Source organism: Mya arenaria, chromosome 15 (genome assembly GCF_026914265.1).
Source record: "Mya arenaria isolate MELC-2E11 chromosome 15, ASM2691426v1".
Lineage (NCBI taxonomy): Eukaryota > Metazoa > Mollusca > Bivalvia > Myida > Myidae > Mya > Mya arenaria.
Genome location: NC_069136.1, coordinates 25,379,420 through 25,404,783, shown reverse-complemented (window position 1 = coordinate 25,404,783; position 25,364 = coordinate 25,379,420). Strand labels below are relative to the sequence as shown.

Sequence of the window (25,364 nt, the reverse complement as noted above, 5' to 3'; positions counted from 1 at the left end):
TTGCAAATTGATATAAAGATATTTCACCTATTAAGTACAGCTATAGAAGTTTATTGTACATAAGTTTATACATCGTATGCAAAGTGTACAAGAAAACAAAATAAAACAAACAAAACATGTTTTTAACGAACAAATAAAGCACACAGATGAACAAACAAAAATAAATTTAACTTTAATCAGAAACCAGAGCTCAAATATTTCCGCCAAAGAATCATAATTAAGTAAGTAGTTTTAATAGCGCATTGGAAAGTGTACATATGAAATAGGCACTATAAAAATCTGGTATATAGCAATATTAACACTTATACTAATATTAATACTTAAACTACGACTCACAACAATTTTTCAGATATTTCTTTCTTTCGCTTCAACTCTTCAAGTACTTCAAAAGAAAAAGAAATTGATTCTTCGCATGAAGCCTCAGTTTGTGCTTTTAAAACGAAGTGAGCTTATTTTAACCAAATGCCAATTTACTGTTGCCACGCGATGAACGTACCTATTACATATACTACAAACCAGACTGAAATACATAACCTACAACTTCCGTTAGTGTTTCGAGATATAACGTCGAAAATAGAAACCTCTTTTGTAAATGTAAGATCCGTTCCGATGCTTAGTATCATTGATGTCACTTTTCCACCTTTGCGAACAAACATGACGTTTAGTTTCATCGTTACGTTGTTATGATCCATTAAATGAACGTATAGATCCCATGGGTGTGTGATTTCCATCAAAAAGCGTTCTTTGTCTTGGGTTGAATGGAGAATTCCCCCGAATCTTCCCGATTCGAAGAGAAGCTGCGTTTGTAAACTTCCGTTCACAGTAACTACAACATCGGGTTGGAACTCATTTCCGTAGGTTCCGGTATACTCGGAAATGTCCGGCAAGAAAGGAGAAATTTCCGGTAGCCTCGAATCAGCCTTGTAAACTTTTTTCCAAGGTTCGGGAAAAGAGCAGGCAGTTGAAGAGTTCAACCATGGTTCTTTTTCCAGTAATAAGTCTGCTAGATAGTACATAGTTGTAGTCAAGGATGTGTACTGGTTATCCTTAAACATGCCTCCATTTGTACTAATAAATATCCCTGCAAATAGCAAATGTACAATTATTACAGTTTATCATACTGGTGATAAGTTTAATTGATTCAACTATGTTTCATATTCCCTCGACATAAAGTTTTTAGATTGAGTATTTTTCCTACGAAAGCAAGGAAATTGCGAAAAATTCATTTTCCATGAGAGTTCAAAAACATAAATTTATCATTTTCCAAAAAACAACAACAGTATCGCAATTTTCTGACAATGAATTATGATAAAAAAAACTTCCTGCCGACTTCTGCAGTACCCAATCCCCCCCACACACACACGCATCCGTCAACAGACCCAACCCTTGTCTACATACCCTCAGTCAACAATAGAATTCACGAATTGTATCGGCCTAAACATGAATAAAGATCATAGTAAATATATTTTAAATGGCGTCAAAGATAATTCTTGGCAGCAACCTCCAAATAACATTTGTATATGTTCGCTGTTCTCTTTAATCTCTTTAGAAGTAGCGACAATGATCTTATTCAGTTCAAAAATGCCTTGTGCGTAAGTCGATCTTCTCTTTGCGAGATACTGTCTTCTAATTAGAAAATACTAAGTCCTAATTAGAATATAGTAAGTCCTAATTTGGCAATGTAAACTTTAAATAAGTAGAAACAATGTTTCGAATTGAAGATGCTCAGTCCTAATAAGGGGATAGTAAGTCGTTATTACGATTTATTAAAACTAGAGACAACTCCCTGTTCCACAACGCGTTTCGACTTTATTCAGTTTTCATCAGATTAATGCCAAAAGGAGATACTAGGTCTTGATTAATTATTTAGTAGATCATATCTCGCAATTAAATGATTATACGTCTTGATAATGATAATAATTCTAAGTCCATTTAGGAGACAATAAGTTATAATTTCTCAACCTTTGCTTTTTAACCCATTATCTCCAAATTATGAGATAAAATCTCCTAAAAAGGTCTTCAAATATCCTTAATGGGAGACAGTTCATACATTATAAATATGTACTGTGGCAGCAGAACACTTCAATTTAGATACAAATTTTCCGAATGGATATTGCAATTGTACAAATATGCACTTGTTGAAAAGATATATCTTTCGTTCATATAACATGTTGTTGTTCATCGCAGCATTGCATATTTTATAGTTTTATGTTCATAATAATGTTTTATAATATGCATGTATACACGTACTTGAATTGTATTACAAGTTGAAACTACATTTATGTAAACATTCGATATGTTGCTAAATTATTGTGTTTTAATTATACTTCACTCTCAAACGAATGAAAATTTGATATACAAATGATCATATAAAATGTATATCTTTACAGTCATATCTAACTCATGGACTGTAAGTTTGTATTTTTTATTTATATGGGTCTATGATAAGTAAATTTCATAAATGTAAGTATCGTAATTTAGTAGACTATCCTTTCTCTTTTTTACCTATATTTTGCTCTGGGACCAACCAGACAAACGTGTAGTAAGCCCATAGGGTTCCTCTGTGCCACACCGCTCTGTAGCCTGGAAATATACATGACAATGATCAACGTGTTATTGAAATAATGGATGCGTTACCGTGTGTTTGTACCATATAGGTTAATCATTGATTGAAATATTGACGCGTGGAAAATCAACATTATATTCCATACTATAATTTAACTTCATTTGAGTAGTTTAATTTATACTCTTCGCATTTTCCACAAATATGTTTGTTTCCACTGCGCAGCGACTTTAACAGTTAGCAAGACTACATAATGAAGTGAGTAAACATGCGACACAATGACATAGGATTCCAAGTTGGACGCCATATTTGTCAAACTGTTGACTTTGTTATAACTTACACGATAGGCATGGGTTATTAAACACATTGCATGAAGAAAACATTTTTGTTTATTTGTTACTGTATGAAAAACACGTCAGACAAAATGGCAAGCGTCATATGTTCCGAACTGACGATACACGATATATCAACTCATTTGAATATATCAAAACAAATACAAAATTCAACATTTACTACTTTCAGCATGGCCTAACCAAACACAATAAACACGTAAGTGACATACTTATAAAGTCACAGTGGCATTGCACTAACCGGTGCGTTGACGTGAAGGTCGAATGAACACAATGTGCAGGGAAGAACAAAGGTCATTATTAAAGGAGTAAGAAAGGTGGCCAAAATAGGGTGACAGACAAGGATCAAACCGGATAAATTACGTACTTGTATATTTCCTTTCGTCATTCAATAGTTAAGATTGTGTGTTTATGTAGTAAAATGATTTGAGATTGACATTTGACTAACGTTTTATGGGATATATGGCCAGATTTATTGGGGGAACGGACGTAGACTGCGGCTGATGTTGAGCTCCTTTTATCTGTTTTTTCCGACAATTCTTAATACGAGACAATACGGATAAAATCGTAACGCACTTTATTCTCCCTAGGAAGGGCATGAACATGCATACCGCCTTCTTATATAATAATATAGTTGCGCACGACATTTTTATTGTGTTTCATTTGTTGAAGTGCAGCTATTTAAATCTGACCACGTAAGGTTGACTTTATTTCGTCACTCAAAGCGATGTTAAATTGATCACGAAGTTTAAATATATTGCATCACACACACTTAGATTAAACTTATTCACATACTAATTACGCATAAAAACCCGCCAACAATTTCGACATTATTTCAATTAGCATAACAAAAGTAATTAAAAAAATAAGGGGTACACTTACAGTCCAAACACCCTTAGACTCTTTCAAAACATGTGCAAAAATAACATGTCAAAATAAACAAAATCTCCTCTAGTTCTTTTGTGTTTATATAACAAATCAATCATTATATTAAAAAGTCAACTTATGACAATGATGTTCCTAAAAATATCTTGTTATCAACTAACGTTGCGGTAATTTTATAGATCAAGACCGATTCTTTTAAAAATAACACCAGAATGTAGTTGTTTCAGATAAACTTTGAAAATAAAACTAGTGAAAAAACAGGATAAGACAATTAAATTTTAAATCTAAAAATCAATTGTTAAGTAATTCTCGCCTTAAATATCTTTTGTCATAAAGATTCACTATATAATTATTTGAATACATACCATCATAATTACTCTCATACTATCCGTATCCATATCCGCCTACCACATCAGACACGGGGAAAGTCGGTTTGGACACGGGGACATCCCCTCTAATCACAGGTAAAGCAACTGAAATGCAAGCGTCATTCACCCCATCTATGTTACAAATTGAAAACCATGTACAAAAATCATGTTTAACATACAAATGCTTCATTTGATAACATCGACATAAAAAACTGCAAAGTATCAAGTACCTGAAAAAGCCTCCCTCAAAAGCATAGTGTCTACTAACTGGTCCCCAGTCGTTGTTTTCCCATTGCTCAGAACAAACTGTAAATAGAGCACCATGTCCTCTGCAGACGACAATATCGATCCTGCTGGCTCTGCCGGATGTAGTCTGAAGATAGTCAAAATATCAACATTTCTCCCCAAAGACATTTTAAGCAAACGTGTATCAAAGGCTCAGTCTGACCTATTGAACTATTTGACCAGTCTGGGATCGAACCTGGACCACTTGCTTGCAAGTCAGGTGTAATCAAATTAAGCTTATTAACCAGGAATTCTCAAATACTTTCTAACCAGAGGGAGTCAGTCAGTATCGTGTCATTCACCCGTTTTGTGCTTGAATGTGTCACACCGGACCATATTTTACCAGTGTGTACTTCTAGACTCACCACAATGTTAAGTCTCAGTGATGCATTAATACATGATCCACACTCCCACGTAGGACGCAAAATTCCACAGAGTTACAACATAATCCAAACAGTCCAAGTATCAAGTCCGGGAGCCTTTGCTTATTCGTTCCGGATCACTAACATGTTCACAAAAGCGCAATCAGAGGTGAAGCTTCGTATAGGTCTACATAACTTATACGAAGCTTCCCCGAAAAACCTAGATGTTTACGTATGCAAGCATTTTTCTGTAAAATCGGAAACATAAAAATACCAGACATATACATTTAAGATTCTAAAGTAAATTGTCAGGACACATACGCCAAAATTCACCTCCAACACCTCTGTTCTAGGAAAGGGGGGAGGGGACATTGCGCCCCTCACAACGACTCATACTACCGCTTTTATTTAGTTTGAGTTCATGTTAATGTTTGAATATTTCAATTTCATATCAACAGTTTAAACATGTGTATATTGTTTTTTTTAATACGTCCATGTGTTTTTTTCTTTTAAAATATTAAGTAATGGGTATTAGTGTTTTAAAAATAAATGAATACAGTAAAATATATTAGATATTTGTAGCACATACCAAATGAAATTTAAAAAAAGCAACGGCAGTGTATGACTTTTACGTCACTTCCTTTCTAAGATAGTAAGTGTATTTTTCTACTGATGAGGATGTAACTCAAAATCATTTGGATATAAAAGTGTTTAAGAAAGCTCAACGTATGTGTGACTTTTTATTAAAATGTATATAAGGAAGCATACTCATAAATATCTATAGTTGAGTTCTCAAAAGAGTCGTCCTTGTATATGTACGGATGCGCCATATCACTTGCAAGAACGTCTGATGTCTTCTTCAGTATTTTAGTTGACTTCATTCCAAGGGGTACAAAAAATCGTGAGTTCAGAAGATTTTCCCACGTGTCTCCACCTAACTTTTCTGTGACGTGGCCAAGTAACATGTACATGTAATTGTTGTAGATGAAGGAGTCCCTGAAAGGGATTTGCTCTGGTAGATACCTCATTCTTCTGCAATAAAAGTTCATGTGGATAAAACTATCGTTACGACTGTCTTATTATGTCTTTGAGCGTTCAAGTGATTTCATTGATTTATTATATAAATATTATATATTACACAATTATACTATTAACAATTGTGTTTTATTCATTTATCTATAGCATAACGAAATTACAGCAAACAATACGTCTAATATTATAAACATTATAACATTGTTAGTTATTGTTAAATATAAGATGAGTTATTACTTGCACATGTCTTCCCTCGATATAGATGATGGGAACCCAGCCATGAACCCAATGTCGGGGTTGGCAAGGCCTGTTCTATGTGTCAAAAGGTCTCGAAGAGTTGTCTCCCGTATCCTATAGTCGTCAATGAACCCATACTCTGAGCCAAGAATATCGGATATCTTCGCCGTCCAATGTAATCTGTAACAAAGCAATCGTATATAGCTAAGTAGCAAACAGTTTAAACATAAACCCGGTTTAATGGCACTGGGTCAACGCCAAAGACATAGAACATAAAATCACAAACAAGAAACATGGAAGAACAGCACAAAACTCCACAAGCAACACAGTGCATACATACTATATATAAAAAACTAAGTATGTGTATCAAGGACTGTTAGGTACGGCCTTGGACCTTGGTCAGTAAAAATGTAAACTTACTGGGGGTCTAAACCAGTTTAAGTGCACAAACCTCACTCTTATCCCAACAATCCTAAATAAAGAAAAAACGTAAAAGGTAAATCTAATCAAAGTATGCATTTACTTGAGGAAAATTAACAATAAAACAAATAATAATAAACTTATAGGTAATCTCCAAGTACTTCTATGATTTGAGATCCCAACTATATCTGCAGACGGAGGAATACAAGTTCTTGATGAGAGTACAAAAAACAACAACTGTAAAACCTAGACTAGACCCACGACTTGGTGAGAGTCAGTCAGGCTTACAAATATTTTACGAAGTCATCTCCCTTAACGAGAAACGAGTTCAAAGTTTATTAGCACATTCAATTAGAACATTGCCAACATCTTTTGTAAAGAAACTCGGACACCGAACATCACATACGAAAAACAAAGCAATAAATACATCAAAAAATATCTTTACGATAATTCAAAACTTAATATTATAGAACAGTGATAAAATACATTTATTCATAATGGAACCCACCAATGTTATATGCGATAATAGAATCGACATAAAATATAATAATTATAATAATAATAATAATAATAATAATAATAATAATAATAATAATAATAATAATAAAAATAATAAAAATAAAATAATAATAATAATAATAATAATAATAATGATAATAATGATAATAATAATAATAATAATAATAATAATAATAATAATAATAATAATAATAATAATAACAATGACAAAAATAATAATAATAATAATATTAATAATAATAATAATAATAATAATAATAATAATAATAATAATAATAATAATAATAATGATTATTATAACAATATTAATGATAATGATAAAATAATAATAATAATAATAATAATAATAATAATAATAATAATAATAATAATAATAATAATAATAATTATTGGCAACAAGTTTATATCTGCTATACAACCCCTGGATTTAGCAAATGAGTACAGTCGCTCACGGTAGCCAATTGTACTCCCCGCATGCAGAGTATTCGCTACAAAATTTTACGGATACAAAACAAAAACACGGGCGACTGTAAACTTTTACTGAGAGCAAGGCTTTTTCCCACGTTTCATGCTTTCTTTCGTGGACTGTCATTGTCAATGCTGTTATTAGCTGAATTTAATTGACAGTGCTGTAGACGTTTTATGTTATTTGATCGGTCGCTGTAGTTTATGAACCGTGCCTATGATAAACATAACAATTGAACCAGACATGTAGCAAGCGAACCGATATAATTTGTTTCTAAATTATACAGATAATGACATAAAGGTACATATTTTCAACAAATGCCTGATTATAAACAAACATTAAACTGCCATGGCTCTTGAAAAAGACTGTGAAACTATGAAACAAAATTTCCCACATGAATTTCCTTTTTCTTTTCATTTATTCCCTAATATATAGCTTAACATACATTCAAGAATAACAGCTAAACTAGACTATGTATACGCTTGTATTGCACGGAGATAATAAAGCGATGCAGGCTTTTGGTACAATAATAATCCCAAATGATGGCAAAGACTTTTCCTGAACATTGTATTTGTTGTATTCCAGGTAAAGCTTTGCTCGTATATGATGTTCGGTTTCCGACGATTTTGAATTTTCAAAGACAATATAGATGTTGCAAAACACTACATATATGTCCGACAGCGGACTTCTTTTAGCGCACTACGTCATCAAAGTATGTGGTATGTGTATATTGTACCTGTTAAAAATGGCATTTATGATAATACGAGTAAAGTTAATTTTGAAAGTATCAGCAGGTCAACTTTTTAAACAGAAATTTTGCAAATGAGTTTTAAACCTGACTGCATGTTTTCAAAACTACGTGTACAAATCGTTTCTTTCATTTACTTGATACTAGACAATATTTTTATAAATACATTCACATTTTATTATCTGAGGTGGTATGTGTTGATATAAATTAAATACCACTAATATGTCATACTTATTTTCTTTAAGCAGGATCGCCAGCAAAGCCATGGTAAATGACTTGGTCACAGAGCCAATGTTAAACAAGGTGTCTCCGTCTACAGGTCGCCCGCTCTTTAAATCAGCCATCCCAAAGCCTCGTGTCCATGTTTCGTTTTCTGTATGAAAAACCAAAAAGTTTCTCATACCTTTACATCAACGTGTGAAAATGAAAAACTTAATATAACATAAATATCACTAGGGCGCAAGTAAATAAATGTTATGGTAAATATATGCACGCTATAATATTTAATGCACACTTAAGTTTTTAATGCACGTTAAAGTAAACAAATAGACGCTATGGTATATAAATTGACGTTATTGTAAACCCATTCCAGCCAAAGTATACCAATGGACGATATAGTGTACCAATTTAAGCTAAAGTATACCAATGCGCCAAAGAATACCAATGGACGTTATAGTGTACCAATTTAAGCTAAAGTATACCAATGCGCCAAAGAATACCAATGGACGCTTTAGTGTACCAATACAAGCTAAAGTATACCAATGCGCCAGATAATACCAATGGACGCTATAGTGTACCAATACAAGCTAAAGTATACCAATGCGCCAAAGAATATCAATGGACGCTATAGTGTACCAATTCAAGCTAAAGTATACCGATGCGCCAAATAATACCAATAGACGTTATAGTGTACTCATTTAAGCTAAAGTATACCAATGGACGTTATAGTGTTACCAATTCAAGCTAAAGTATACCAATGCGCCAAATAATACCAATAGACGCTATAGTGTACCAATTCAAGCTAAAGTAAACCAATGCGCCAAATAATACCAATAGACGTTATAGTGTTACCAATTTAAGCTAAAGTAAACCAATGCGCCAAAGAATACCAATGGACGCTATAGTGTACCAATTCAAGCTAAAGTAAACCAATGCGCCAAATAATACCAAAAGACGTTATAGAGTTACCAATTCAAGATAAAGTATATCAATGCGCCAAAGTATACCAATGGACGTTATAGTGTACCAATTCAAGCTAAAGTATACCAATGCGCCAAAGTATACCAATGGACGTTATAGTGTACCAATTCAAGCTAAAGTAAACCAATGAGCCAAATAATACCAATAGACGTTATAGTGTTACCAATTCAAGCTAAAGTATACCAATGCACCAAAGTATACCAATGGACGATATAGTGTACCAATTCAAGCTAAAGTAAACCAATGCGCCAAAGTATACCAATGGACGTTATTGTTAACCCATTCCAGCAAAAGTTTACCAATGGGCGATATAGTGTACCAATTCAAGCTAAGGTATACCAATGCGCCAAAGTATACCAATGGACGTTATTGTGTACCAATTCAAGCTAAAGTATACCAATGCGCCAAAGTATACCAATGGACGTTATAGTGTACCAATTCAAGCTAAGGTATACCAATGCGCGAAAGTATACCAATGGACGTTATTGTGTACCAATTCAAGCTAAGGTATACCAATGCGCTAAAGTATACCAATGGGCGATATAGTGTACCAATTTAAGCTAAAGTATACCAATGCGCTAAAGTATACCAATGGACGATATAGTGTACCAATTCAAGCTAAAGTATACCAATGCGCCAGATAATACCAATGGACGCTATAGTGTACCAATTCAAGCTAAAGTATACCAATGCGCTAAAGTATACCAATGGGCGCTATAGTATATCAATGCAAGCAATAGTTTTCCAATGTAAGGTATACTATAGTTATGGACGCTACAGTTTCCCAATGGACGCTATAGTTCACCAATATACTTTAGTATAGCAATGGACGCTATAGTTCACCAATATACTTTAGTATAGCAATGGACGCTATAGTTCACCAATATACTTTAGTATAGCAATGGACGCTATAGTTCACCAATATACTTTAGTATAGCAATGGACGCTATAATATCGCAATCCGCTATAGTTAACAATGAGAACTCAAGTATTTAGTATACTAATGCACGCTGAAATATTATATCTCGGCGCGTTAAAGTACATTTATGCCCATGCACATTTTATTACTCGCGGCTTCATCATATTAAATGAATTTAATACCGTACACAAAAACTCATTTGATCTGTTTGAGTAGTTACATCATGTGGCGTTACAAATAGGCTAGACATCAGGCCTTAATTCTTGAACAATGTTAAGCATCACACCCTTAAATACTAATACTATACCTTTCATAAATGTGTCCCTTCTTTGTATATATAAAGTCGATCGGTCCGTATATCAATGTATTCAAATGAAAATCCAGTTGTATGACGTCAGCGGTCCATATCAAATTTTTGGCCGGTCCGGACCTAGCCAAAAATGTAATATGGACCGCTGACGTCATACTAGCTAGCGCCTCGGTCCATATACACCTTCGGTGGCTGACTGGCCCGCCTTATTACGTCATATGACCCTCAGTGGCGTGTAATATTTTTTAATTATTTTAAGCCAAATTTCCCACTTATAGTACGAATAGTTGTGGTCAGGAGCAGTGATTCAAAACAGTCAAGATACAAGATACAAGATACAAGAATCTTTATTTAAAGTCGGGTATGTATTAACCAGAAACATTAGCTCAATGAGCTGTTTTCTGACATGAATAACAGACATACATAACATATCAAATAAAAATAACAATAAGCTGAAATCTGAGTTCAGATTTAAGACTCTAATTGTTAATCTTCATTTCATTATAATTTCTTTCAAGATGAGTTGTGTAATGAAATTTGCTAAATTGTGTTCGAAATTGGTCACAATTATTTGTGTTAAAAAGTGGACTAAAGACGATTCTTTGTAAATTACTGTAAGTGTTTTTCTGAATCTAGATTTGAACTTGAGAATGTTATTATGGCCACAGATGTTTGTTAAATGTTGATTCTTGGTGACCCCGTTACACTCTGATATATATAAATGGCTACAAATACTTTACAAAGATAGCAGTGATTATTTCTCTATTTGACGTCGAATCGAGCGTTTTGTAGTATTTGTATTTTATATTTCTCTACACGTATCACACATAAACTGAATATTATGCTTTTGAGCAAAGAATATTTTTTTATAATAAAACTTGTTTATTTAACCATATGTTAATATGCAACAAAAAAACAGTTGTCAACTTGACAATTTGAATTTTCTCAATTCACAAATTAATGGCTCCAACTTCATGAATTTACAGATTCACAGAAATTAGTTATTTTTATCTTCAAGAAATTACAAGTTCACATATTCAACCTTTTACATATTCATAATTCTTTTTCACGTTTAACGATTTCATCTTAAAATTTCATAATGTAAGAATGGTGAAACCGTGAAGAAAGCAAAATGAAATCGTGAAATATTGAATATATTAAATAGTGAAGTTACAATTGTGGATAATACTGGCGTCAACAATGGTCGTATGCAATAACAATTGTAGTGAATACAAAAGGTTTTGACCGTTTCTAAAAAAACAAAAAACAAAACTTCTCACCTTCTCGTTAAAAAGAAAATATTACCTTTGAAGATGCCGACGGTCATACCCGATACGTGACGGCATTCTAACGTGGCCTGTATAACGTTCACAACGTCTTGTTCCGTTTCAACGTCAAACACTGCTCCACGTGCACTGGTAAACACGATGGCCGCAACAAAATAACGGAGAACGTACAGCATTGCTTATTAAGTATTTGTAACGTGAGTGTGAATAATCCAGCAGTAATCTCGTTTTAAATACAGTAGTTTTCGTCTAACATAATACAGTAATTGTGGTTTAATTTTGAAACTTATTTAAGATGATTGCCAAAAAAACTTTTTCAAAGTCATATTATGATGATGATGAATCATCTTCTTTGAATACCTGTATCTTGTTTAATTTAGTTTCTTAAGTTTTAGAGTTTACAACAGGCGACAATAATAATTTCTTCGTTTATTTTTAAATTCAAACTCATCTTTGTATAATTATGATTCAGTTGTTAAGTGAATGTAAAAAAAAATCTATAACTCTTCTATCACCAAGATCCCGTTAAAATGTAAACTTCGCTCTTGAAAAGTGTAAATGACACGGTATGACCAGATGCGGTGTAAATAAGGCGGAGCACCTCGACAATTATCATTTGAAAACAACCTCGGATGTATATGGACGGTTTACAATCATGTCAAAATTATACTAGGATGCAAGTATGTCGCGTAGTAATTTCAAATGATCAGTTAAGCCATAAACATACAATCATTAGTTCTACATTTACCATTAGTAACATTTTGTCTCGCATAAAACATATATATATCGTCTGATCGTCAATCATACGCATTTTTCTGGTAAATGATTAATTTAATTCCTACGGAGAAGAACTTTATAAGCTATGTGTTGGTTCCAATGCGTTCAATATAATAGACAGGATGTGTATGTGTGCGTATTCTGTGACGTGTGTGTGTATATGTTGAATAAAATATGTTTGAATAAAAAAAAACATATGAATATACTCTAAGTACTGATTTATGCAATAATACACTTCAATGGCAACCAATTTGAACCAAGTAATAAATGTTATACATTAATACACTGCAATTAGTGAATAGTTGTATTAATAATATAACGAACTAGTATTATTTTTAATATAACAAACTAATACAGTCGAACCCCGTTAGCTTCAACTCGTTTGGCTCGAAATTCTCGTTGGCTCGAACTAGATGTAAAGGAGAGATATCTCTAAACTGAAGGTAAAACATCCCGCTTGGCTCGAAGTATTTTCGCCGGTTTCTGTTAGTTCGAGCCAACGAGGTTTGACTGTATCATAAATGCACCGAACTCAGCCGAGGCTCGTAGTATGGCCAAGATGGCCGAAGTGTTCCGATTTGTAATCCTTACCTAGTCCTTCTAGATCAGTTAAGGACCTTCCCTAACCCTAACCGTAACCCTAAGACCCTACTTTACCTTAAGCCTACTCTTTCTGGGTCATTTAAGGACCATCCCTAAACCAAACCCTAGCCTTTTGGGATCAGATTAGGACTTTCCATAACCCGAAACCCTAGTCCATAACGATCAGTAAGGGACCTTCATTTTCCCTAACCCTAGTTTCCTGATTTCAAAAGTGGATATTGCTTATTATAATAGAAGCAATTAAGAGGTTAAGGAGTCTGCTTCTTACCCATGGAGTTATTGGTTCGATAACCACCAGGAGTATCATCTCTGCCTCTCGAAATGAATGCCAGTCTGTGTATTATTTGACAACTTGTGACAGATCCTCTATAGAACATCACAAGTTAGTATTTCAAGTACTCGACGATCACTTATGACGATTACCTGCAAATAAATTAATTAATTCATGCATACTTCAGAGTATGCCATAAACATTTTCAGACAGCTATGATAAAGCATACGCATAGGATAAGATTAGCATAAATAAAATTTAAAAACTATATATTTGAATGGTCTAAGAATGAATTTTAAACATCTTTACATTTTTCTTTAACTTTTTAGAATGCCCAAATATGCGGGAGAAAACCATCAATAAAACAAGATTGTTCAGTTGAATAATTTAAAACTTTCATTAATTAACAAAATTTCTTGTTGATAAACATACATGTGATCAATGTTGCTATTGATGTTATTCACATTGTAAAATGTTTACTTTCGCATCATTCATAGTTTTAATACGTACTTTGATTTACCATGTGACTGTTCGAATGCGATCATCGTGGTGTCTGTTATGCTTTTGAAATTCTACTTTGCCTTTGTATTTGGCCACAGTGTAGTTGTGTTTTTTTCTCAATCCTTAGTATGTCTTTCTTGAATATATCTTCAACTGTTACTAGTGCCATTGGCAGCATTGTCCTTTGGGGTGTTGGAAATGTACTGGTACTGTTTATTTCCTACTTAGGCTTTGATTATCATCGGATAGAATAATTGTCTAAGTTGATGCCTTGAGCGTCCCTTGAGGGCGATGCATTACAATCAAACCAATGTCACGTGCACAGAGCCCGGATGGCTACCCATTTAACCTGTGCGGAACCCTCTTCCTTCACTGTTGTTTAACGTTTAGATGTCATTCTCCCGTGTTATAAAAACATCTTTGAGGACAAAATGAGTCTTTGTGACTGGTCATGTTGAAACCGGGTTTATGTTTAAACTTTTTGCTACTGAGCTTGTTTCTGTAGTTTTTCACATAAGTGTTGATATTTACTGCAGTTTTGTGAGTGCCGTGTGAAAGCTGTAAAAAGTCGCCTCGCACTTACATTTAATGATGTCATAACTTCTAGTTTTACAGAGACTGAAAACGGTAGTCTTTAGTTTACATAACCTTAGCCATGTTGAAACCGGGTTTATGTTTTTAAAATCTGTTTGCTGCTGAGATAGTTTCTGTAGTTTTTCACACAAGGATTGTATCTGATTTTATAAATTAAGCAAATATCACCCATTAGCTTCTAAATACCTCTTTGAAAAGCACGGGGATGAAGTTTTTGCTTATAAAGGTTTCCTCTTATAGAAAATATTTGCATTTCCTCGCGATAACTTTAATTATTAAATATCACGGTTGTATAATATAGGGTTAATACACCTTTTTGAGGTCGTTACCATCTGCAAAGGCCCGCAAAATGGTCTACAACCCGTAGCACGAGGGTTGTAGACTATTTAAAAAAAATAAGATGTTTAAAATTACACACCATGAGTAACTTTTGCGTTAAAAAAGCTATTAAATGTCACGAAAATGCAAAAACAGTTCAAAATAACCTCAATAATAAGTACCTGTGTGACGTCACGAAAAGGTTTTACATTAAGCTCGATTAGGGCCGCAACATAACTCGATGTTGCATTTTTGTTTCAACGCCATTTTGTTCCATGTTCAGTCGATTGGAAAGTGTGTTTGTTTAGAAATTTACTGGATTACTTGGATTATTTACAGACAATACCTGTCGGGTAATCGAATAATTACCGATATAATCCTACTTTAACATTTATATGTTTTGGCGACTAATTTAAACCTGAAAAAAATGTTAAAATGTTCTTGGTAATATACAGCATCTTCAGCATCAGAATTTATTTTTTTGAAAACTTTGTTCATTGCATACGAAGTAATGGAATCATGTCCATATAAGTCGTTTGTTCTGAATAAAATCGACATAAATAACTATAGTTCGGAGGAGTTAAACGTTTTAGACGTAATTTAGTCCTTTAAAAGCAAACAAATAGACAAAACAACTGCAGAAAGTACTATCTAGTAAACACACATCAGCTTGCAAGGAAAAGACAACCCAGAAGAAAATATGTAAGTTAGATGCGGTTTATTTAATTTGTTGATATTTGTATACAGCTATATATGCTGAAATTTGTTTTTTTTGCAAATGTTTGCATCGTTGACCCACTCTCGGTCAGAAACCAGGTCGCTCAGCCTCCTATTGGTATGATGCGGGCCCTGATAGCGCTTATGTTAAACAAATAGCCGGTCATTAACGGCACGTGAATTTACTGAATAATGCACGTTTTCTTCCGATAACGCCCGGGTTTTTGCGTTTTAACACACCACGATAACGGACCGAAAACACACATTTTATGCAATAATACATGTCATACCACAAATACCATTTCGCTACTAAATTGATAATGAAATGTCAAATACAGGAACTGCATTTCTGTGAAATCTATTCGTAGATTGTGGATTAATTGTATTACTTGTCTCATTACGTTGTAGAATTACAACAACCGTCCATATAAGAGCGTCCCATTCCCATTCCCTTTTGTAATAACTTTTCTTAATGTGATGCCGCTGTACGAATCCCTTACTTTCATCTTCATTTGAATTTATTACAATACAATCTCGCCGTGTTGTTTGGAGGACATTCATTTAATTACTTATTCCATTTCGTCGGTGATTTCCAATTTGTTCTGACCATAGAACCAATAGCTTACCTAATTGTTCCCCACTGTACCTTATTCATGATAGATAATTGTATTTTGTCGGAATGTATGCTGTGTTGGAACCCTCCTGACATTTCCATTTATTTCATTTTCATCAGCCAGTTTTATGGCCTCTTTGGGCATAACATAGGAAATTGACTAATATTGTTATTTGTTTGCAATTTTGTCTGAAACAGAGTCTAAGGGCAAAGTGTTGCAAAACTTTATGCTATTTCTTAATGTACTGTTATTCGTAGGTAGAAATTGGTAGGAACTGACTTTGCTACATGAAATCTATATTGGCTACGATGTTTTTAGCCGAAATGTGTTATTGTTTGTGTTCAAACTAATAAAATTTATGAAGTAATAAATAAGTTTGAAAAAAGATCCATGAACAAAATTTGTAACAACGGATTTGAACTCAAAACGCTCATGTTGGAAAAATGTAAGATATCCGAATTGCACACAACGGGTATATCTAATTATTATGGCATTTCAATAGAAATCCCCATCAACAAACATAATTGGTTTTGCGTTGTTTATTACCAGATAGGAATGTGATAGAATACGAATAAATATCAAATGCCATCGAGCGTGATAGCATAGAGTGTTAAACCAAGAAGGTTAGTGTCAACCGAGGTGTTAGCAACGATTGGATTGTGAATAGTTTGTGCTATTATGAGAGATTATATTTTATAATACCGAACACATATTTTGTGAAACATCAATAATGAAGGCCACCGTCCAGGCATTCATTCTATACACTGGTTACACCAACGAAACGCTAATCATCCAACGCGGATTTTCATCTAATTAGTATATTTCATCAGCTTGAAAAAGCAAGAAATCTACTTTGGACTGCCCTCGAGTGTCGTACTTAAATTCACACGAGACATTACGAAATAACTAATGATGATTATATGTAATTTAACCCTTAAGCTGCTGATGGCGATTTTAAAGGCTTTGCTAACAGCTTGGAACCAGACCAGACGCCGAGTAACTCGGCGCCTGGTCAGGTTCCAAGCTGTTTGCCACTCAGTCAATATATCCCCAAAGTTTTAAGTAAATTGAAAGAAATTTAAAATAAACCAGACAACATTTTTGAGCAGACGACAATTTACCCAGCATGCAAAGGGTTAATAAAGGGAAAGTCAAGTTAAGTATGGACATCATACTTACGTATTGTGTAACTTATTAAAAGCATTTATTTGCAGTAGGTGTTTGGACGATTTTGGGTTAAAAATATAGGCTTATGAAACTCAATAGGTTAAAAACAACTATTTTTGTCGCAGTATTTGGTTCAAATATGCAAACTGGAATTGATTAAAACAACGGTTTCATGTTAAATAGTTCTTGAACATATTCATAATCAATTATTTAAAGTACAACTCTTTATCTGAGTCAACGTTTACTGATGAGTGATGTGAAACTGTTAGTACGATATATTGAAACGTGTTACTTAATTTAATTTTAATTGTGTGTTATTATGATCATAATAACACACAATTAAGGCATTAAAATATTATTTCTTCTACTTAATAAATTAGGTTAAAAATCTAATTTATTAAGTAGAAGCAATCATATCTTCAATAAATACGGAGATAGGAAGCCATGTTGCACTATTAGAGCAATAACAATACCCGATATATATTTAAATTACAGAGATACACGTGTTCTTCCACAATGCAGATTTTACGTATTTCATCTGCTTTAATAACCTTGTTTACGTTATCTATAGGTTATTGTTTGGATAGTTTGCAACATTCGGTCATTGTTTATGAAAATTATAAGATAAATATTGAATTATCAATAAACTAACCAGTTTTATGCAATTGGCAGTTGCAGCCGTGTGCATAAAAAGGGATAAGATATCTAAACGATATATTTTGGCTGGTTTGCAGATAAAAATAATTAAAATAATGCAACATTAATTAATAAACCTGTGAACTAACTTCAACCAAACCAACGAAATAAACACTTGTAGACCATTGGCAGCAGCTAATTAGAGCAGCCCGATTATATTTTCTTAAGCAGTATTAAATAAATAACAATAACAGTATGATGTAATAAAGATCGCTAAAAGAAAACACATTCACAATGCAGATTTTATTTAAAATCGTTAAACTGGCATTAGCGCAAACAGAAATAGGAATTCATTACAGAAGATTGCTGGGAAGAAACGGAAATGTCGATCTTTATGTTCCCCTTAGGGACGTCTGTTTTCGATTTCAGCCTTCATTAAATTCATAAAACGTCATCTTGCTAATCCGAAACTCCACCAAGAAAGAATGTGTACATTTTTAGCCCTCGTTAATTAAATGTGTAAACCATAATGCTGTGTTTGTTTGTAAAACAAAACCAATCTCATTGATAATCACAATTCAGTTGTTGACCTATAACCTGCCTGTCCAAGAAAGTTTCCCTTCTCCGTTGGCGTCCGCCGCCATGTAGAAACCTTTCACCGTCTGTCTCGCCTCATCCAAATCTAATAGTGAGCACTGTAATAGTTAAATTATATTTATTGAACAACAATACATGCGGTCGATCTGTTTTTTCTCTGTCTTTTCAGAAATCTATTGTATGATTTTAATATAACTTAATTCAATTACTGTACTGTTAAAACAATTTTTCAAAATTTGTTCCTCGCATGCCTTATACATCAGTTTAATATTACCTTAGTCATTTTTATTAAAAAGTTGTTACTGGGGTACCGAATGTGTGAAATTAACCATATTTAGTTAATTATTTAAAACAAATATTCATATATCATTTGTTAACTTGCTACTTGATTGACAACTGGTACCCGGACAATTGCCATGCAACAGGAGTTGGATTATGTCCAATTCAAAGTAAGTTTATAATAAAAAAGAAGTTACTATTCAAATAGAATTTGGGACACAAAACTATACTTGAATATTTAGCTGACACTGAACCACATGCTGAGTTTCACAGCAGTGGTGTCACCTGTGCCTCGTAGTTGTTTTGTAACTCTCTTTCTCTTTGTATACAGTCGAACCCTGTTGGCCTGATATCTAAGGGACCGGCGAAAATACCTCGAGCCTCGGGGAGCCAAACGGGAATTTTAACAATCAGTATTAGAAATCGGTCCTTTAGATCCAGTTTAGATCCAGTTCGAGCCAACGATAAAATCGAGCCAAGCGAATTCGAGCCGACGGGGTTCCACTGTATATATATATATATATATATATATATGGCTTTTATATAAACTTAAATGTATTTTTGACCCCCATATGATTAAAATTGATCCACTAAATCAACTATTGTATTAAGAATAATTTCTTTCAACCGGGATCGGCCGCCATTTTGAAAAAAAAAGATGGCTGACGGGCTTTTTCAACAAGTATCATAAGAGGACTACCCATGCAAATTTTGATGCTTGTACCACAACCTAAACGATTATTCCCAAGATTGACTTAATCTGGCGAACTAATATACAGTGCGTCAACATAGTGTTTTTCAACGATAACGTTTATAAAAAATAAGAGTGGTTCGACGTCATCTCATTTATGACCAACCATCGTTGCGCATCTTCAAGACTTAACCACTCTTTCGCGGTGGTCACATCAAAATCAGAGAAGCTAACCTTCATCGGAAAATCAGGCTTCTGTGGTTCTCTTTTGATGTGTTGTGTTGGTAACCATGTGCTCTTAAATATTGTAATGATAAACGTCGTGACACGTTTGTATATTCGTCTACTGGCGCCGTACACGTTGGGTGTATGGGTCCGAACACGCCCGTATATTCAAGATGTACGGGACCGTTCTTTCCCGTATATTCAACCATTTTCCGCAGTGTATTGACTTATCGAACTAGTTTCAACACTCATCCGCGTATTGCTAATGTTACAATTATTGCGTTGTCTATTAGAGTGGTCCCGTCTTATCATCGAACGTATCGTTCGACCTTTTTTCAAATTGGATTTCCAGAGAAGTAGTGACATATAGTTTGAAACGAATTTCAACAGAAGATATGTCAGAAAAATAATATTATATGTTGAAGTCAACTTTTAATTGAATTGTTGAAACTTTCGTTATATCAAGTATTCAGATATATATGAATTACGCCAAACGAACATATAAGGAGGGTGGTAGAGGTCTAGTGGTATAGGTGTCTGCTTCTTACTCAAGAAGTAATTGAGTCAATACACACCAGAGTTACCTTCTCATGACCTCTCAAAATAACCACCAGTTTGTGTATTAATTGAGGACTTGTAACAGAACCAAAATATAACCTCAAAAAATATTTTCTTAAGTACTTAACGATCAGGTATAACTAACACCTGCAAATGAATTAATAATTTAAAGTACGAAATAAACATACACAGATAGGCATCTGGCATAGCTGGCCTAAGTAAAGACTTTTATCTACACATTGGACTAGTTAAAGAACTTCCTCGGACAAAAGTAAAGGTAGAGATGATTGGAAAAAAACCCATGTAATTAACATTGATATTGATGGTATTCACATTTGCTTTATAAATAGTATAATTACGTGAATGATTGGGATTTACAATTCAAATACGATTATCGTATACTTGTTATGCGACTATCGTAATGTTTGTTAAAATTATAAGAGACTAATGTTCACTAATTGTAAGCTGTTATGCATGATATTGTTTGTTAGCAAGTGTCTGTTGTAGATATGATTCATTCATATATGACGCACACTCTTAGTACCGGCGATCCTTCTATTAAATTAAGGTTAACTTTTCCAGTGCATGATGGATGCATGTAAATGTATAATACTGAAAAAGTTGGAAGGCTTCGGTATATTTTATATATATTTAACCTTATGTTGCAAAATAGTAGTTATACCGCCTAATATTGGACCAAGAAGTTATATAGTGTCTATGTGAATACAGTTTCGATGAATTCAAAATAATAACGCAGATAGTGAGTGACTGGTACTGAATATGGGTGTGATTAATGTTCTGGCTTTAGAATTATACTTTAACTTTGTGGCTAAAGATTAGTTTTTGAAAAAAATCTGATCATTAATTTTCCTCTATTATTCTCTATTATTTCCTTTTTTTCCTTATTATCCTCTATTTTTCCCTATTGTTCTCATTACTATTGCATATATTCTCTATTATTCTCTATTGTTCTCTATTATTCTCTATTATTCTCTTTTATTCTCTGCTGCTTTTTACCTCATTTAAACGTGAGGGTAAATGTTCATTTGCTTCTTAATTTCTCTTTCACCTGCATGGATGTTATAGGGTCGTCACGCCATAATGCAGCCAATAGGCGCGGGCAGACCGTTAAATCTCTCCCACCCACCAGAACGATTGCTTATTACATAAGTTGGCTGTAGTTTTTGTTTCTGAAGATGCCCTACAGATGATTGCATTTGCATTTCCTGGCGAAGACTTTGATTTTCAAACACATGTATTACGATTGTATTAAACATGGTTTTTCACGAATACGATCATGAAATATCAAATACATAAACTGTATCTGCCTTAAAGCGGTTATGTGCAATCCTTTCGTAGATCGTGGATTAATAGGATCACTTGTCTCATAACGTTATAGAATTATAATCACCCGTCCACATAACAGCGTCCTATTCCCTTGTCCATTTGGCAATAACCTTTCCTAATGAAAAACCCCTGTACAAATCCCTTACTTCCATTTTCATTTGAATTTATTACAATACAATCTCGCCGTGTTGTTTAGAGGGCATTCATTTAATTACTTCTTCCATTTCTTCTGTCATTTCCAATTTATTCTGACGATAAAACGCAAATGCTTACCTAATTGTGGCCCTATGTAACTTATTCATGATAGAATATTGTATTTTGTCGGAATATATGCTGTGTGGGATCCCTCATGACAGTTCCATTTATTTCATGTTCATCAGCTCGTTTTAATCCCTTGTTGGTTATAACAGATATATCGCTATTCGTTCGAAATTAATTTAATCTGAAACAGAGTCTATGGACAAAATGGTGCAACATTATGTATTTTCCTAATAGACTGCTTTTCGAAGGTAAAACTATGTTGAGACAGACTTTCCGGTATGAAATAAACATTGACCGCGATGTTTTTCATCCAAAACATGGTTTGTTGTTTGTGCAATAAAAAATAAAACAAGAAGTATTTAGATAATATTTTAATAAAACAATGAGCAAAAATGGATATGAACTCACGATGTTCAGTTTGGGAAACTGTTAGATATAATTCGTGTTTATAATTCTTATGGCATTTAAATAAAACAGCCCATTAATAAACATGATTAGTCTTGCGTTGGAAATGATAGTATATATTAAATATTAAATGCCATAAAAGGTGATGGCATATAGTGTAAGCACGAGAGTCAATGTCAATTGAGGCGTTAGCTGAGATAGACCTTAACGATTGGCTTAACATTACACGCTTCTAATGAGATCAGATATTTATATCTAATTTATTATACCGAACATATTTTTGTATGGAACATTAAGAATGAAGCACCGGCAGCCATTGCCGGTACACCGGTTACGTCTGCAAAACACGGTGTCTTCTAACACGTATTTTCAACCATATTTTTAGTACACTTATTGCGCTTAGGCGCTTGAGATTGCAAAAAATCAGTTTTTAAACTTCACGCGAGGGTCGTATTAAAAATTATTTCATTAGACATTACGTAATAACTTATGATGACTAAAGGTGTTTTTATAACAGCAATGTCACTTGAGGTATAATAATCATACTAGCGTCGGTATAACACAATATTTGTAAATCGTACGTGTAGGGATCTTTTTGTAAATAATTTCCGCTGATGAAAGTCGATCAATCAAATACAGTTATTTTTCGATTCTGTATTTGGTTCTAATCGACAAACTCAAATTGGAGAAAACAACGGTTGATTGTTTCAAACAGTTCTTGAAGAAAATCATAATCAATTATTTAAAGCGAAACAACGTATCATAAAATGCTAAACACCCTCTCATGTAAAGCAGTAACTACACTGATACGCCATACTTAATCCAATACAATTTTTTGTTTTTTTGTTGTGGGAAGGAAAGCTAAACTGATTTTAGTGGAGGAAAATATAGGTTCAATTAATACGGAGATGGGAAGCCATTTTGAAATATAAGCGCAATAGCTATACTCTACATATTTAAATACAGAGATAAGACGACTTGGTGCGATATTTTTACAACTCCATTAGCGTATGTGTATATTTTAAATCATCATTTATGATTATAGGAGCCAAAGTGCATCATTTATACAACTGCATTAGCGTAGTTTGTTTGCCCTATTAATATCAATGCCACACTATCACTGGCAAAATAGCATATCGGTAGAGCGTCCGCTTCGGGTGAAGAAGGTCATGGGTTCAATCCCCGACCGCATGATACCGGATGAAATGTAAGCATGGTACCAGTATTTCCTATGTCTGATGCTTGGAATAAGAGGGTATAACTGGGAAATGGGAGAGCCAAGTGCTGGTTTAAACCCATGAAAATTGTTTATCGAGTATCGGCGATTTAAAGCTTAAAAACCAAGGAGTCCTTTGGAAAAGAGCTATATTAAAGATATTGCTAGCGGATTTCTCAAAATCCGCTAATAACTAGAAGTGACGTTAGAGATGCGGTCACTTATATCGCTCATGTCAGAAAAGAAAACGGCATAGTCAAGCCAGTATGCAGCCAATGGAACCTTTAAAACACAATCAGTTTTGCAACAGCCAGTCGTTTTTGTTTTTCAGCAATGCATACATTAGAATGACCACACACATGTAAAATTGCTTTATTTGCAATTATTGATTCCATTACAAAGCTTATAAAGCACTGTTATTTTTAATGTTCAGGTTGTGTAAAAAATTAAAATTATGAAGGGCGTTATTTTGTCATTACCAAATTGGTGTTGATTTATTATAATAAAGTTGGGGAAAAATACAATGCATTTAAATTTAACACACATGGGATTATTTAAACAATATTTACTCTGACAGTTTTATAGATATGAAAGAATAATACAAGGTAATCTTCTCCTTAACATGCTCCCGATTGATCCAGCTCTTTTATAAAGTGTAACATGCAACATGCAAGAAAGAATTGGTAAAAGCTAATTACATCGTTAACATAGAGTGCAAGACAAAATGTACGTTCGGGAAATTTAAATATCGTAATTTATTAACAACTTGCACGTTAGTTTCACTTAACACGAAGTAAAACATAGAGTCAAGTGTTAATATGAGCGTGTTGGGTTCATACAACGAGTTCATCCATCAGTAAATACTGAGATACATTAAATATCGCCGGTCCAATAAGTAATATTTACACCTCAACTTCCATTCCTTAAATGAACTGCCTTTCGGCAATTGCGTTTATCAATCGATAAACGCAACATCTTCGGATATGTTCGGATCGCAATTCATCGCATAACAATATACATGATAACTATTGATCTTGTTATTGTTTGTATTGTGTCAGCAGGTCCCGTAAAATATAAATCAACATTATAGAAAGTGTTAATTTATTATATTTTAAATGTTTTGTTGCATTAAGTGTTTCAATTTTACGTTTAAAAGTGATTTTAAGTGGTTGATCTTTTCCCGCGTTATTGTGACGTCATTTGAAAAAAATGTTTCCGGTAACAGTCGGGTTGTTCCATTTTCAGAATGGGTAAGAAAGGATAACTGAAAAGTTTTCTTAAATGAAATGAAGATTTTTTTAACAATTCTTGAATGAAATAATTAACTATTGGTGTAAATATAAGGAATGAATTGCGGGGTTGATGTCATTATCGAGAATATGAACGCAATTGGGCTGGTCAAAGTACGCGTGGAGTCCTTAGGACTCTACACACTTTGACCAGCCCAATTGCGTTCATATTCCGATAATGACATCAACCCCGCAAATCATTCCTTAAATAGTCATCTGCCAAGACGATGGCTGTAAAAAAACTGTGAAAAAATCAAAATACAACGTTTGTTAAGATAAAATTTTAATTTCTTCCCAAGTAGGAATACAAATTTGGCATTTTTTTATCTATTTTTTGATTCACAATTC

The 25,364-nt window shown here is 33.6% G+C and overlaps 1 protein-coding gene across 2 annotated transcripts; it reads right to left on the bottom strand.

The window, feature by feature from the left end:
* Window positions 1–1,043: 1,043 nt before the first annotated feature.
* LOC128220744 (gigasin-6-like) lies at window positions 1,044–12,439 on the bottom strand. Of its 2 annotated transcripts, XR_008258843.1 has the most exons (8): window positions 11,970–12,439; window positions 8,467–8,608; window positions 6,083–6,262; window positions 5,582–5,845; window positions 4,397–4,539; window positions 4,164–4,271; window positions 2,506–2,583; window positions 1,044–1,081 (listed from the first exon to the last, which is right to left on the bottom strand). XR_008258843.1 is itself a non-coding variant. In XM_052929249.1 (6 exons), the coding sequence occupies exons 1-6, from the start codon at window positions 12,124–12,126 to the stop codon at window positions 4,183–4,185; spliced, it is 975 nt and encodes a 324-aa protein (XP_052785209.1). In that variant the 5' UTR covers window positions 12,127–12,439; the 3' UTR covers window positions 4,012–4,182. The 2 variants fall into 2 exon arrangements, 1 of the variants encoding a protein (XP_052785209.1); XM_052929249.1 differs by lacking the exons at window positions 1,044–1,081; window positions 2,506–2,583 and having other exon boundaries at window positions 4,012–4,271.
* Between the last annotated feature and the right edge of the window lie 12,925 nt (window positions 12,440–25,364).

Coding starts and splice junctions, on each gene's coding strand:
- LOC128220744 (XM_052929249.1), bottom strand. CDS start 12,126: ATGCTGTACGTTCTCCGTTATTTTGTTGCGGCCATCGTGTTTACCAGT. Junction 5,846..6,082: donor TCGAGGGAAGACATGTGCAA/GTAATAACTCAT, acceptor CTTTTATTGCAG/AAGAATGAGGTATCTACCAG. Junction 4,272..4,396: donor TTTGAGGGAGGCTTTTTCAG/GTACTTGATACT, acceptor CTTGCATTTCAG/TTGCTTTACCTGTGATTAGA.